The sequence below is a fragment of the Aphidius gifuensis genome, linkage group LG1, assembly GCF_014905175.1.
Source record: "Aphidius gifuensis isolate YNYX2018 linkage group LG1, ASM1490517v1, whole genome shotgun sequence".
Lineage (NCBI taxonomy): Eukaryota > Metazoa > Arthropoda > Insecta > Hymenoptera > Braconidae > Aphidius > Aphidius gifuensis.
This window is the reverse complement of record NC_057788.1, coordinates 11,486,540-11,500,176: the sequence shown is the minus strand read 5'-3', so window position 1 is coordinate 11,500,176 and position 13,637 is coordinate 11,486,540. Positions and strand designations below refer to the sequence as shown.

At 28.6% G+C, this 13,637-nt stretch overlaps 1 protein-coding gene across 1 annotated transcript; it reads right to left on the bottom strand.

The window, feature by feature from the left end:
* Window positions 1-6,935: 6,935 nt before the first annotated feature.
* LOC122851747 lies at window positions 6,936-9,147 on the bottom strand. The gene is made up of 4 exons (XM_044151227.1): window positions 9,013-9,147; window positions 7,543-8,343; window positions 7,282-7,419; window positions 6,936-6,956 (listed from the first exon to the last, which is right to left on the bottom strand). The coding sequence occupies exons 1-4, from the start codon at window positions 9,145-9,147 to the stop codon at window positions 6,936-6,938; spliced, it is 1,095 nt and encodes a 364-aa protein (XP_044007162.1).
* Between the last annotated feature and the right edge of the window lie 4,490 nt (window positions 9,148-13,637).

The following is a 13,637-nucleotide window of genomic DNA, read 5'->3' as shown; positions in this document are numbered from 1 at the left end:
TTAACTATTTTCTCAACAACTTATTATAAAATTACATGAAATAACAATTGTATTGCAGAACAAAAGACTTATTGCTACGTAGTCGTATATAATTTTCAATAAAGTAATTTTAAATTCAGTTCTAACTGCTTTAAAAATTTTTCAGATTCAACTGATCACGACGGAAATGTTACAATATAAAATTATAAAATAAAAAAAAAGAAAACAAATTAATAATATATAAGCTTACTAGCTGCTGAACTACTAAGAAGAAATTTTAACTTAGCTTTGAATACTGCGTTAACGTAATATTTCTCAATCGTTTAGTATGAAATAATAAAAAAAAATAACAAATAGAAAGTAATAATTAAAAAACAAATTAACGTTATAAGTTCAAAAAAAATTTTAAGTGATTAAGCGTTGCTTAATTTTTCACTAATTACCCTGACTTTAAAGATCAACAAAGTTTTACTACAGAAATTTTAATGTCAGGTATACAAAATTATAAATAATCAGTGTGAATTTTGTAGTTCACAGTATGAATATGAAATAATAAAAAAAATAAAAATAATTATTAAAAACAAATTAACGTTATAAGTTCAAAAATAATTTTAAGTGGTTAAGCGTTGCTTAATTTTTCACTAATTACCCTGACTTTAAAAATCAACAAAGTTTTACTACAGAAATTTTAATGTCAGGTATACAAAATTATAAATAATCAGTGTGAATTTTGTAGTTCACAGTATGAATATGAAATAATAAAAAAAATAAAAATAATTATTAAAAACAAATTAACGTTATAAGTTCAAAAATAGTTTTAGGTGATTGAGCGTTGCTTAATTTTTCACTAATTACCCTGACTTTAAAGATCAACAAAGTTTTACTACAGAAATTTTAATGTCAGGTATACAAAATTATAAATAATCAGTGTGAATTTTGTAGTTCACAGTATGAATATGAAATAATAAAAAAAATAAAAATAATTATTAAAAACAAATTAACGTTATAAGTTCAAAAATAATTTTTTGTTACACTATTAAGAAAAATACCCCCAATCTGCATCGTTTTCAGTTCATAAAGATGGCGGTTCTGGTATAGTAGGAATTAGTGTGTCGATCAAGAAGTACACACATTATTTGGGACTGAAACAATGTGTGAATTTCCAAAATAATGTGTGAATTTCCAAAATAATGTGTGAAGCTCAAAATATCGATAATACAGGGCCCCAAAAGTAGCGACATCGGGCGGACAAAATTAATAATATTATGAATAGTATATGTGTTTGTAAGCTATTCACGTGTCTGTGTGTTTACAAGTTATTTTTTATTTTGTTTTGCTTTGTTGTGTTGCTAAATGTCTTATATATAAATTATTTAATACTTAATTAATAAAAATAAAAAAAGTGTTGATATTTATCGTGAATGTCCAATACCCAAAAATTATACTTGAATCCAGTGAATCAAAGAGTGAAAGTGATCAAGATGACAATCAAACATTCAATGAAAATGACATACCAGATGACATTCGTCAACAAGCTGATGCCCTTTTTTACCAGAGAAATCAAATGAATTATTTTATTTATTTTTAAAAAACCAGCATAATGGTTAAAATTTAAATAATTTCCAGTTTTGTTTTTTGTTTTGCATTATTAATTATAATTTTTTTTTTCATCATTAAAATATTATTTTGTTTTTTTTTTTTTTTTTATGATTTAAAAAAATATGTTTTGACTTGTCAAAACGCAATTATACCAAAAAAACAAAGATAAATAATTTTAATAGATTTATACGAGTTGTTTAGAAGAAAAAGTAATTAATGAAAAATTACTCTGTGCCTTGAGTTTATTATTATGTAATAGAAATTCATTTATTTTTATAAATAAACATAATTTAGTTTGATATAATGAATTTGAATTATTGTTTGAAATTTTTTTTTAGCCCTGTTTGTATTAGATTGATGGTATTAATGCAGTTTTTTTTTTCAACAGTATTAAAATTGTTGTTTTATTTTTTAAATACTTTTTATTATAATCATAATTATTTTTTTTTATTCTGGGGGGGTTTCACCCCCCCAGACCCCCCCACGAGGGCTCCGCCCTTCGAATCCGCCAGGGCTCCTCGCCCTGGACCTCGCCAGGGCTGCTCGCCCTGGACCCGCTTTGGGGCCCCACATATATTGTGATAGTCGTTTATTGCGTGGTATTTTTCTTAATTTTTGTAAAGAAAAATAGCGTATGCACCTCGTGCGAAGTAGGTGATTCCACACTCACATGAAGAGATTTCACTCAGTACAGGAGAGCTGTAGATTTCAGCTCAAATCTCAGACTCGCCTGACGGCTCGTCTTCCGATTCCCCTTCGCTGAGAATCCACTCGCTATCCCCTCTCCTGTACTTCGTTCATCTCTCCATGCTCGTGCGTGAACCACCTACTGTTCGCACTCGATACATAATATACTATTAAGTGATTAAGCGTTGCTTAATTTTTCACTAATTACCCTGACTTTAAAAATCAACAAAGTTTTACTACAGAAATTTTAATGTCAGGTATATAAAATTATAAATAATCAGTGTGAATTTTGTAGCTCACAGTATGAATATGAAATAATAAAAAAAATAAAAATAATTATTAAAAACAAATTAACGTTATAAGTTCAAAAATAATTTTAAGTGATTAAGCGTTGCTTAATTTTTCACTAATTACCCTGACTTTAAAGATCAACAAAGTTTTACTACAGAAATTTTAATGTCAGGTATACAAAATTATAAATAATCAGTGTGAATTTTGTAGTTCACAGTATGAATATGAAATAATAAAAAAAATAAAAATAATTATTAAAAACTAATTAACGTTATAAGTTCGAAAAAAATTTTAAGTGATTAAGCGTTGCTCAATTTTTTTACGCATGTCATTAACTTCGTTAATCAAGGATTTAATCCCTCCTGGAATTTTACCTTTAGGTGCAAAATTATATATGGCCAGTGCAAGAAATTTCCAACTAAGTGCAGCTTCGGGAGGAAACTCAAGGTTTAAAATGTAGTAAATTTTAAGCATAACCTCAACTGCATGAAGTGGATTATCTGCTGGTAACAGCTCTTTGTCGATAGCAATGTAGCTTGCTTGAATATTCTCAATTGGACCAACAATAACTGGACGAGGCTGGAAACTCTTTTTTAATTTAACAACAGAACTCCGAGCACGTGCAAGAGACACTTGTATATCATTTGAAGTCTGAAAAAAAATTTTAATTACATGTATTGATAAACTTCGACATTAAAAATTCCAAATTCATAGCGGAATTATAAAATACATAGATTTTATATTAAATTATTCTCATATAAATTATTCATAATCAGAGCCGGGAAGTTCGTCTGTTATTTCGGCTTGCCGTAAATACCATGGCAACATGGTGAAATATAGTTTAAAAAAAAGACGATCTAAACCTCGTACATGAAAAAAATGGCCCTTTAAAATGGCCTTATATTTTTGGCCTCTTAAAAATGGCCTCAAAAAATGGCCTAATTTTTTTTTGACTTCTTAAAAATGGCTTTAAAAAATGGCCTCTTTTGGCCAATTTTTGAGGCCATTTTTAAGAGGCCAAAATAATAAGGCCATTTTTTAAGGCCATTTTTAAGAGGCCAAAAATATAAGGCCATTTGCAAATTTTACAAATTGCAGTAAGTCTTTCTGCATTAAAATAATATTACAATTTTCGTTTTCGACAATAAACAAAAAAGTTATGCATTTGTTTATTAATATATCAAATTTTAAATGTTAATTAACTTTGTTATTTATTGATCAAAATCAAAATAAAAATGTATATTGAATGCAAGGAGACCTGCTGCAATTCGTAGTAGAAAATTAAAATTTGTAGTCTAATAGTTTTCAAGAAAAATATACTTGTTTATAAATACCTTAATAAACAAATTAATTTTTCTGGAAAACTATTGTACTACAAATTCCAATTTATTGACTACAATTTTCTAGAAGCCTTCCTGCACCTGACTGACATTATAGAATAATATTATGTTGATAATAAAAAAAATTATATTTATTTAAACATTTTGGAGTAAAAAAAAAATAAAAAAAAAACCTATCTTCCAGAGAAAATTTTTTTCCGAAAGATAGATTCAACTACAAATATTAATTTTTCCCCTACAAATAACAGCAGGTCTCTTTGCATTGAATAGGCATTTTTATTTTAATTTTGAACAGTAATTAAAAAAGTTAATTAATATTTATTATCTGATATAATAATAAAAAATTGTATAACTTTTTTGTTTATTGTCAAAAATGAAAATTGTGATATTCTTTAAATGCAGAAAGACTCACTGCGGTTTGTAGTAGAAAAATTATGCAATTTATAACAAAAAAGTTATGCAATTTTTTATTATTATATCAAATAATAGATATTAATTAACTTTTTTAATTATTGTTCAAAATCAAAATAAAAATGTCTATTCAATGCAAAGAGATCTGCTGTAATTTGTAGTAAAAAAATTAAAATTTGTAGTTGAATCTATCTTTCGGACAAAAATTTCCCCGGAAGATAGGTTTTTTTTTTATTTTTATTTTACTCCAAAATGTTTAAATTAATATAACTTTTATTATCAACATAATATGATGCTATGACATCAGTTAAGTGCAGGCAGACTTTTAGAAAATTGTAGTAAAAAAATTGGAATTTGTAGTTTAATAATTTTCCCGGAAAATTAATTTGTTTATTAAGATATTTATAAACAAGTATATTTTTCTTGAAAACTATCAGATTACAAATTTTAATTTTTTCACTACAAATCGCAGCAGATCTCCCTGCATTAAAAAAATATTACAATTTTTATTTTTGACAATAAACAAAAAAGTTATGCATTTGTTTATTAATATATCTAATTTTAAATCTTAATTAACTTTTTTATTTATTAATCAAAATAAAAATGTCTATTTAAAGCAGAAAGACTTGTTGAAATTTGTAGTAAAAAAACTAGAATTTGTAGTTGAACCTATCTTTTGGACAAAAATTATCTCCGGAAGATAGGTTTTTTTTTAATTTTTTTTTTACTCCAAAATTTTTAAATAAATATAACTTTTTTTATTATCAATATAATATTATTCTATAATGTCAGGTAGGTGCATGAAGACTTCTAGAAAATTGTAGTCAATAAATTGGAATTTGTAGTACAATAGTTTTCCAGGAAAATTAATTTGTGTATTAATGTATTTATAAACAAGTATATTTTTTTAAAAAACTATCAGACTACAAATCTTAATTTTTTTACTACAAATTGCAGCAGGTCTTTTTGCATTGAATAGACATTTTTATTCTGATTCCGATCAATAAATAAGAAAATTAATTAATATTTATTATCTGATAAAATAATAAAAAATTGTATAACTTTTTTGTTTTTTGTCAAAAATAAAAATTGTAATATTTTTAAAATGCAGGGAGACATGCTGCAATTTGTAGTGAAAAAATTGGAATTTGTAGTTTGACAATTTTCACGAAGAAAAAACTTGTTTTATAAATACCTTGATAAATTATTCAATTTACCGGGAAAACTATTGAACTACGAATTCTAATTTTTTCACTACAAATTACTACAAATTCTGACAAAATTTCTGACCCATATACAACGTCTTTAGTCGATTTTTGCAGGAAATTGCTGTTAACCCTTTTTTCAACCCTTTTTTTCTGAACTACAAATTCTTATTTTTTTACTACAAAATACTGCAAATTCAGAGCTTTCTTTTAAGCCCTATATAAAGTTTCTACGATGAAGTTGCGCGCCAACTTCACGGAGCCTGGCTAAAGCTATAGTAACTACAGTCCAGCAACTAGATAAAGTCGAAAATAAATGTATCACTACATAGCCATTAAAAATGTAATCATTCAATTAAACAACTAATAGATAATTAGCCTATTTATATTTTTTTTTACCACTATTATTTAAAAAGATCAGAGCGTTTTTTGAAAGAACATTACTGTTTAGAATGATTTTAAAAAAATCTTAGGTCCGACATCGCGAAAATAGAAAAAGTACTTCTAATTTTTTAGTTTTGAAATGCTCATGTCTTTTTAAAGACATATTATTTATTCTTAGTCTATAAAATTTTGATATTTATTTAGAGTAGTTAAAGCAAGCCTATAATTGATTTTAGAAAAAATAGATATATGAATTGATGGAGACGAATGATTAGTAGTTTTCAATTTGCCTTACCTGCACATGAAACAAAAGGCCCTCTTGACACTCAGCTGTGGTTCCCAGGTAGGAGTTCTCGGGCTTGAACAACTGTGTCAGGCTTGTGCGAGGGTCGTGTATCGAGCCTGGGGAGCACAGGCTTGACACAAGCTTGTGCCCATTGTTTTCTCCGGCCTTACACGAGCCTCGTTAACACAGGCTTGACACAAGACTGTCCCCGTTGTCTTTAACCGGCCTCACACAGGCCTTAATAATTCAAGCCGGTGTCAAGCCTGTGTTTTTTGTTTTCCCCGGCCTCACACGAGCCTCGTTAACACAGGCTTGACACAAGACTGTCCCCGTTGTTTTCAACCGGCCTCACACAGGCCTCAATAATTCAAGCCGGTGTCAAGCCTGTGTTTTTTGTTTTCCCCGGCCTCACACGAACCTTGTTAACACAGGCTTGACACAAGACTGTCCCCGTTGTTTTCAACCGGCCTCACACAGGCCTCAATAGTCCAAGCCGGTGTCAAGCCTGTTTTTTTTGTTTTCCCCGGCCTCACACGAGCCTTGTGTCAAGCCCGTTTTACCAAGCCTCACACGGGACTTGACTTGTGCATATATTCAATTAAAAAAAAAAAATTAATTAATTAGATCTATAAATTGTAAATAGACATTTTAAATAAAAATTATTAGGTTTTGACTACCGTGCCAGGCTTTTACAAGGACTGTGTATTGACTGTCGAAAAAATTCATTCATATAAAAAATTTTGACTGACTCTTTCATGAATCCCCCGTGGTCGACTTGATAGAGCATTGGAGTTCCACGTGAGAGACCTAGGATCGATCCCCCGTTACGCCGTTTATTTTCGTTCATATAATCATCGATAATTAATAAATTAATAAATTAATAATAATTGTTTATTTATATTTTTTTATAATTTTTTTTGCAAGCCGGTGTCAAGCCTGGGAACACAAGCCTGTGCTAAGCCTGATACACTAGTCCGACACCAGTAAATACATCGTGAACATTCCAGACTTGACACAGGCTTGTGTCACAGGCCTGACACAGGCCCGAGAGCCGGGTAATCAGGCTTGTCCCAGGCTTGTGCCCGTCGTCACTTCCTACCTGGGTTGGAATTTTACGTTTTTTGGTCAATGTTCCATCATCATCTTCAGTATATATGATAACATTTGAACTTCCATACCATTCTGTTTCCATACATTTTGCGACTTCTGGCCACTTAATATCAAAGTCGAGTGTAAGCTAAAAAAAAAAATATAGAGTAGTTAAAATAATAAAATAATAGCTATGACTTCATTTTATAAAAAATCATGATGAAGTTAATCTTATTTAAAAAAAAAAGAAAATAACTCCGAAAATCCTTACCAAACTAGCAGCCTGGGGCTGTTTTAAGCATGGAAAGCGTTCGAAATATTCACGAAGGTTTTTATAACTATTCAATCTTTCCTCGTGAGTTTCTTCCCAGTTTTTAATAATTGTTGTCCAAGGAGTAATCTCTCTTTCCAGAAAAGTTAATTTTTCTTTAACATCAACTTTACTCGACGGTGGATCCAAATTTTCTAGTTGACGATTTAATTCTTTATTCAAATTAAAATTAACCACATCACCTTTTTTTTTTCTATTGAAATAACGGTACTGTTGTATCAGTTTACCATAAGCTGCTACTGCTTCTGTAATTCCTTTTTCAACTTTTGGGGTATAATAAGTTCCTGGCAACTCACTTGGAAACAGATCTGTTATTTCTTTAGTTAATTTTGTAAATCTTTCTGGAGTTATTTTTCGACGACCAGTTACGCCATGAAATTCACGAAATAAAATAGCGTCGCAAAGTTTTAGTTGCAATTTGTCCGATAATCTGTTAAAACTGGTGTAATAATTCAAAATTGACTCCCCTACTGGAGTTCTTTGCAACCAATCATTGAGAGGTATTACAATACTTCTTGATATTTCAATTTCAACTTGGGGAATCTTCAAACAAGCCTCGCCAAAAATTACAGATTTAGGTCTTGGTGTAATTGTAGTTGATGGAACATTATTCGTAACTGAAATATTTAGACCACGTGAGGTTGATGCCCCTTCATTGATTTGAGAATTCAAAACGAGTTTTTTTGAAGGTACATATAATAATTGTAGCTGAATTATTTGTACCACGTGACGTAGATCCACCTTCGTTAATTTTCGACTTTAAAACAAGATTTTTTATAGGTAATTTATTCGTAGTCGAATTATTTATACAACGTATATTATTTGCAGATGAGTTATTTGTTGGAATCGAAGTGGATGCTCCGTCATTTAGAATTGAATTTGAATTTTGTTCTATCAATAGTGGAACATCTTTTATGACTGGAGAATTTTGCAACTTTACTGGATTTAATATTATATATTCATTAGCTGTATTTAATTCAGATGTGTTATCGGTAGAGATTGAAGTCTGTGGTAATTGTATTATGTTGTTATTCAAACAATGATTTGAGTTAATTATTGACGTTAGAGGACCATGATTGACGTTCTGTTTAGAATAATAAACCTGATTATTACCGTTAAGCACTGGTACAGTAGATAACGGCTGATTCTGTTAAAATAAGACAGTCAATTTGTAAAAAAATGAGCAAAAAGAATAGTGATTTATTATGACATTAAAGCAGGCTATAAGCTGTACCGACTACAAAAAAGCACTGAAGCATATAAGACGAACAAAGCATCCTGCAGCATGCTTACATATATGATAATTTGTTTAAAAAAATGTTTTTTTTTTTTTATGAATCGAAAAACCGAGGAAAATATAATTATAGACGATTAAGAAAAAATAAAAAAATAAAAAGTAAAAATACATACATCCGCATAATAAATTGAACTGGTGACTCCACTCATATCAAAATCGCTGTCAGTCAATGATTGATAAGAATCAGTAAGAGTGTTTTCGGATGGCACACTACCATTCTCAAATTGTTCAGTATCCTTATCTGTCATTTTGTGTTACCGTCCTTGGTGTTAGAGTGGTTGATAATGTATAAACCTTAACAGCCGAAGAAAAAAAGCAATAGAATAAATTGTTGTTGCTAGTAAATAACGACAAGGTAAAGACGAGACATAGAAAATGAATAAATAATCGTGAAAAACCAACGCTTCGTTTTTATAGATAAAAAAAATTAAGGTTGCCGAAGAATGTGGTTTTAAAAAAATATATTTGCTTAAAATATAATTCTTCAGCAACCTTAATTCCTTGACTACATCTTTTCCTTAGCTACTGCTTTTCCTTGGGAATTTTTATTTTTTTTTGAATAAAAATCCATGTTTATTATTTATTTAACATTTTTATTTTTTTTTAAATAAAAATCCATGTTTATTATTTAATTAACAAATAAAAATTCCCAAGAAAAGCAGTAGCTAAGGAAAAGATGTAGCTAAGGAATTAAGATTGCCGAAGAATTTGGTTTTAAAAAAATATATTTGCTTGAAGTATAATTCTTTAGCAACCTGAATTCCTTGACTACATCTTTTCCTTAGCTACTGCTTTTCCTTGGGAATTTTTATTTGTTGAATGAATAATAAACATGTAATTTTATTTTTTAGAAAAATTGAAGTCCAAAGAAAAGCAGTAGCTAAGAAAAAGATGTAGTCAAGGAATTAAGGTTGTCAAACAATTATATTTCAAGAAAATTTATTTTTTCAAAACAAAATTCTTTGGCAACTGTGATTCCTTAGCTACATCTTTTCCTTAGCTACTGCTTTTCCTTAGACTTTTATTTTTCTTTAAAATAAAAATACATGTTTATTATTTATTTAACAAATGAAAATTCCCAAGGAAAAGCAGTAGCTAAAGAAAAGATGTAGCTAAGGAATTACAGATTCCTAAGAATTTCCTTTTAAAAAAAATATATGTGCTTGAAATATAATTCTTTAGCAACCTTAATTTCTTGACTACATCTTTTTCTTAGCTCCTGCTTTTCCTTGGATTTTTATTTTTTTTTAAATTAAAATACATGTTTATTAGTTATTTAACAAATGAAAATTCCCAGGGAAAAGCAGTAGCTAAAGAAAAGATGTAGTCAAGGAATTAAGGTTGTCAACAAATTATATTTCAAGAAAATTTATTTTTTTAAAACAAAATTCTTTGGCAACCTTAATTCCTTAGCTCCATCTTTTCCTTAGCTACTGCTTCTCCTTGGGAATTTTTATTTATTAAATAAATAATAAACGTGTATTTCTTTTTTTTAAAAAAACAAAAGTCAAAGAAAAAGCAGTAGCTAAGGAAAAGATGTAGTCAAGGAATTAAAGTTGCCAAAGAATTTTATTTCAAGCAAATATATATTTTTTTAAAACGAAATTCTTTGGCAACTGTAATTCTTTAGCTACATCTTTTTCTTAGCTACTGTATTTCTTTTGGAATTTTTATTTGTTAAAAAAAAAAAATAGATTTAAAAATTTTCAACAAAAAGCAGTAGCTAAGAAAAAGATGTAGCTAAGGAATTACAGTTGCCGAAGAATTTCCTTCTAAAAAAAATATATTTGCTTGAAATATAATTCATTAGCAACCTTAATTCCGTGACTACATCTTTTCCTTGGCAACTGCTTTTCCTTGGGAATTTTTATTTGTTAAATAAATAGTGAACATGTATTTTTATTTAAAAAAAAAATAAAAGTCCGAGGAAAAACAGTAGCTACGGAAAAGATGTAGTCACGGAATTAAGGTTGCTAATGAATTATATTTCAAGCAAATATATTTTTTTTAGAAGGAACTTCTTTGGCAACTGTAATTCCTTAGCTACATCTCTTCCTTAGCTACTGCTTTTCCTTGGGAATTTTTATTTGTTGAATAAATAATAAACATGTAATTTTATTTTTTAGAAAAATTGAAGTCCAAAGAAAAGCAGTAGCTAAGAAAAAGATGTAGTCAAGGAATTAAGGTTGTCAAACAATCATATTTCAAGAAAATTTATTTTTTTAAAACAAAATTCTTTGGCAACCTTAATTCCTTAGCTCCATCTTTTTCTTAGCTACTGCTTTTCGTTGAAAATTTTTTAATCTATTTTTTTTTTTTAACAAATAAAAATTCCAAAGGAAAGACGGTAGCTAAGAAAAAGATGTAGCTAAAGAATTACAGTTGCCAAAGAATTTTGTTTCAAAAAAATATATATTTGCTTGAAATAAAATTCTTTGGCAACTTTAATTCCTTGACTACATCTTTCCCTTAGCTCCTGCTTTTCCTTGGATTTTTTTTTTTTTTTAAATAAAAATACATGTTTATTAGTTATTTAACGAATAAAAATTCCCAAGGAAAAGCAGTAGCTAAAGAAAAAATGTAGCTAAGGAATTTCAGTTTCCTAAGAATATGGTTTTAAAAAAAATATATTTGCTTGAAAAATAATTATTTAATTAACGAATAAAAATGTCTATGAAGAATTCAGATACGTTATTTCCTTGAAACATAATTTTTGGCAACCTTATTTCCTTAGCTACATCTTTTCCTTGGCTACTGCTTTTCCTTGGACATTTTTATTTATAAAATGAATGAAATACATGGTATTTTATTTTTGAAAAATAAAAATGTCTGATGAAAAGCAGTAGCTGAGGGAAAGGAGGAGCTAAGGAATAAATGTTTCCAAAGAATTTATTTAAAAAAAAATATATTTCTTCAAAACATAATTCTTTGGCAACATTAATTCCTTAGCTACATCTTTTCCTTAGCTACTGCTTTTCCTTGGGAATTTTCATTTGTTAAATAAATAATAAACATGTATTTTTATTTAAAAAAAACAAAAATCCAAGGAAAAGCAGGAGCTAAGGAAAAGATGTAGTCAAGAAATTGAGGTTGCTAAAGAATTATATTTCAAGCAATAATATTCTTTTAAAACAAAAAAAATTCTTTGGCAACTGTAATTCTTTAGCTACATCTTTTTCTTAGCTACTGTTTTTCCTTCGGAATTTTCATTTGTTAAAAAAAAAAAATAGATTTAAAAATTTTCAACGGAAAGCAGTAGCTGAAGAAAAGATGTAGCTAAGAAATTAAGGTTGCCGAAGAATTAGGTTTTAAAAAAATATATTTGCTTGAAGTATAATTCTTTAGCAACCTTAATTCCTTGACTACATCTTTTCCTTAGCTACTGCTTCTCCTTAGACTTTTATTTTTCTTTAAAATAAAAATACATGTTTATTATTTATTTAACGAATGAAAATTCCCAAGGAAAAGCAGTAGACAAGGAAAAGATGTAGCTAAGGAAATAAGGTTGCCAAAAATTATGTTTCAAGGAAATAACGTATCTGAATTTTTCTTAGACATTTTTATTCGTTAATTAAATAATTATTTTTCAAGCAAATATATTTTTTTTAAAACCATATTCTTTGGCAACTGTAATTCTTTAGCAACATTTTTTCCTTAGCTACTGCTTTACCTCGGACATTTTTATCTGTTAAGTAAAAAATATACATGTCAAAATTTCTAAGGAAAAGCAGTAGCTAAGGAATTACAGTTACCAAAAAATTATTTCCCAAGCAAATATCTTCCTAGAAACCTGATTCTTCCGCAACATTTATTCCTTAGCTACATCTTTTTCTCAGCTACTGCTTTTCCTTGGGATTTTTTCTACTTCATAGATAAAAAAATACATGTTAATTTAGTTTTTTTAGTCAACTAATTAAAAGCAATAAAAAAAAAAATTAAAGTTTCCGTCTCCCTTCCCCCCGCCCCTAAAACGCTATCTTGGGGGTCGGTATTTTTTATGGAACTGAAGTTAGCAGGAACTTTAGCAGGAACAATCTCAAAAGCCAGGGACGAATACGGTAAATCTCGGGCCCTGGGCATGTGAAACTAAAGAGTAGATAGAAATCGAAATATGAAAGACGGCTATGTAAATTAATGAAGATTGAAAAGTAAAGAAGGTTCAGAAAAGATGTTCCGCAGTATTTTTAGAATATTTAAAGCGATCGAAAGGGGTAGGGTAAAGGGTTAAATATATATTTTTTTTTTTTTCGTGATTTCTAGTAGAGACTATAAAATTGTAGGTTGACGGATAGGTAGAGAAGGTCAAAAACAAGTATTGAAAATTTTTTGGGAATATTTGAAACGATCGAAAGGGTTGAAGTAAAGGGTTAAATAGTATTTTTTTTTTTTTCGTGATTTTTAAAAGAGACTATGAAATTTTAGGTTGATAAATAGGTAGAGGAGGTTTAAAACAAGCATTGGGAATTTTTTGGGAATATTTGAAACGATCGAAAGGGTTGAAGTAAAGAGTTAAATATTATTTTTTTTTTTTCGTGATTTCTAAAAGAGACTATAAAATTTTAGGTTGACGGATAGGTAGAGAAGGTCAAAAACAAGTATTGGGAATTTTTTGGGAATATTTGAAGCGATCGAAAGGGTTGAAGTAAAGGGTTAAATATATTTTTTTTTTTTTTCGTGATTTCTAGTAGAGACTATAAAATTGTAGGTTGGCGGATAGGTAAAGGAGGTCAAGAACAAG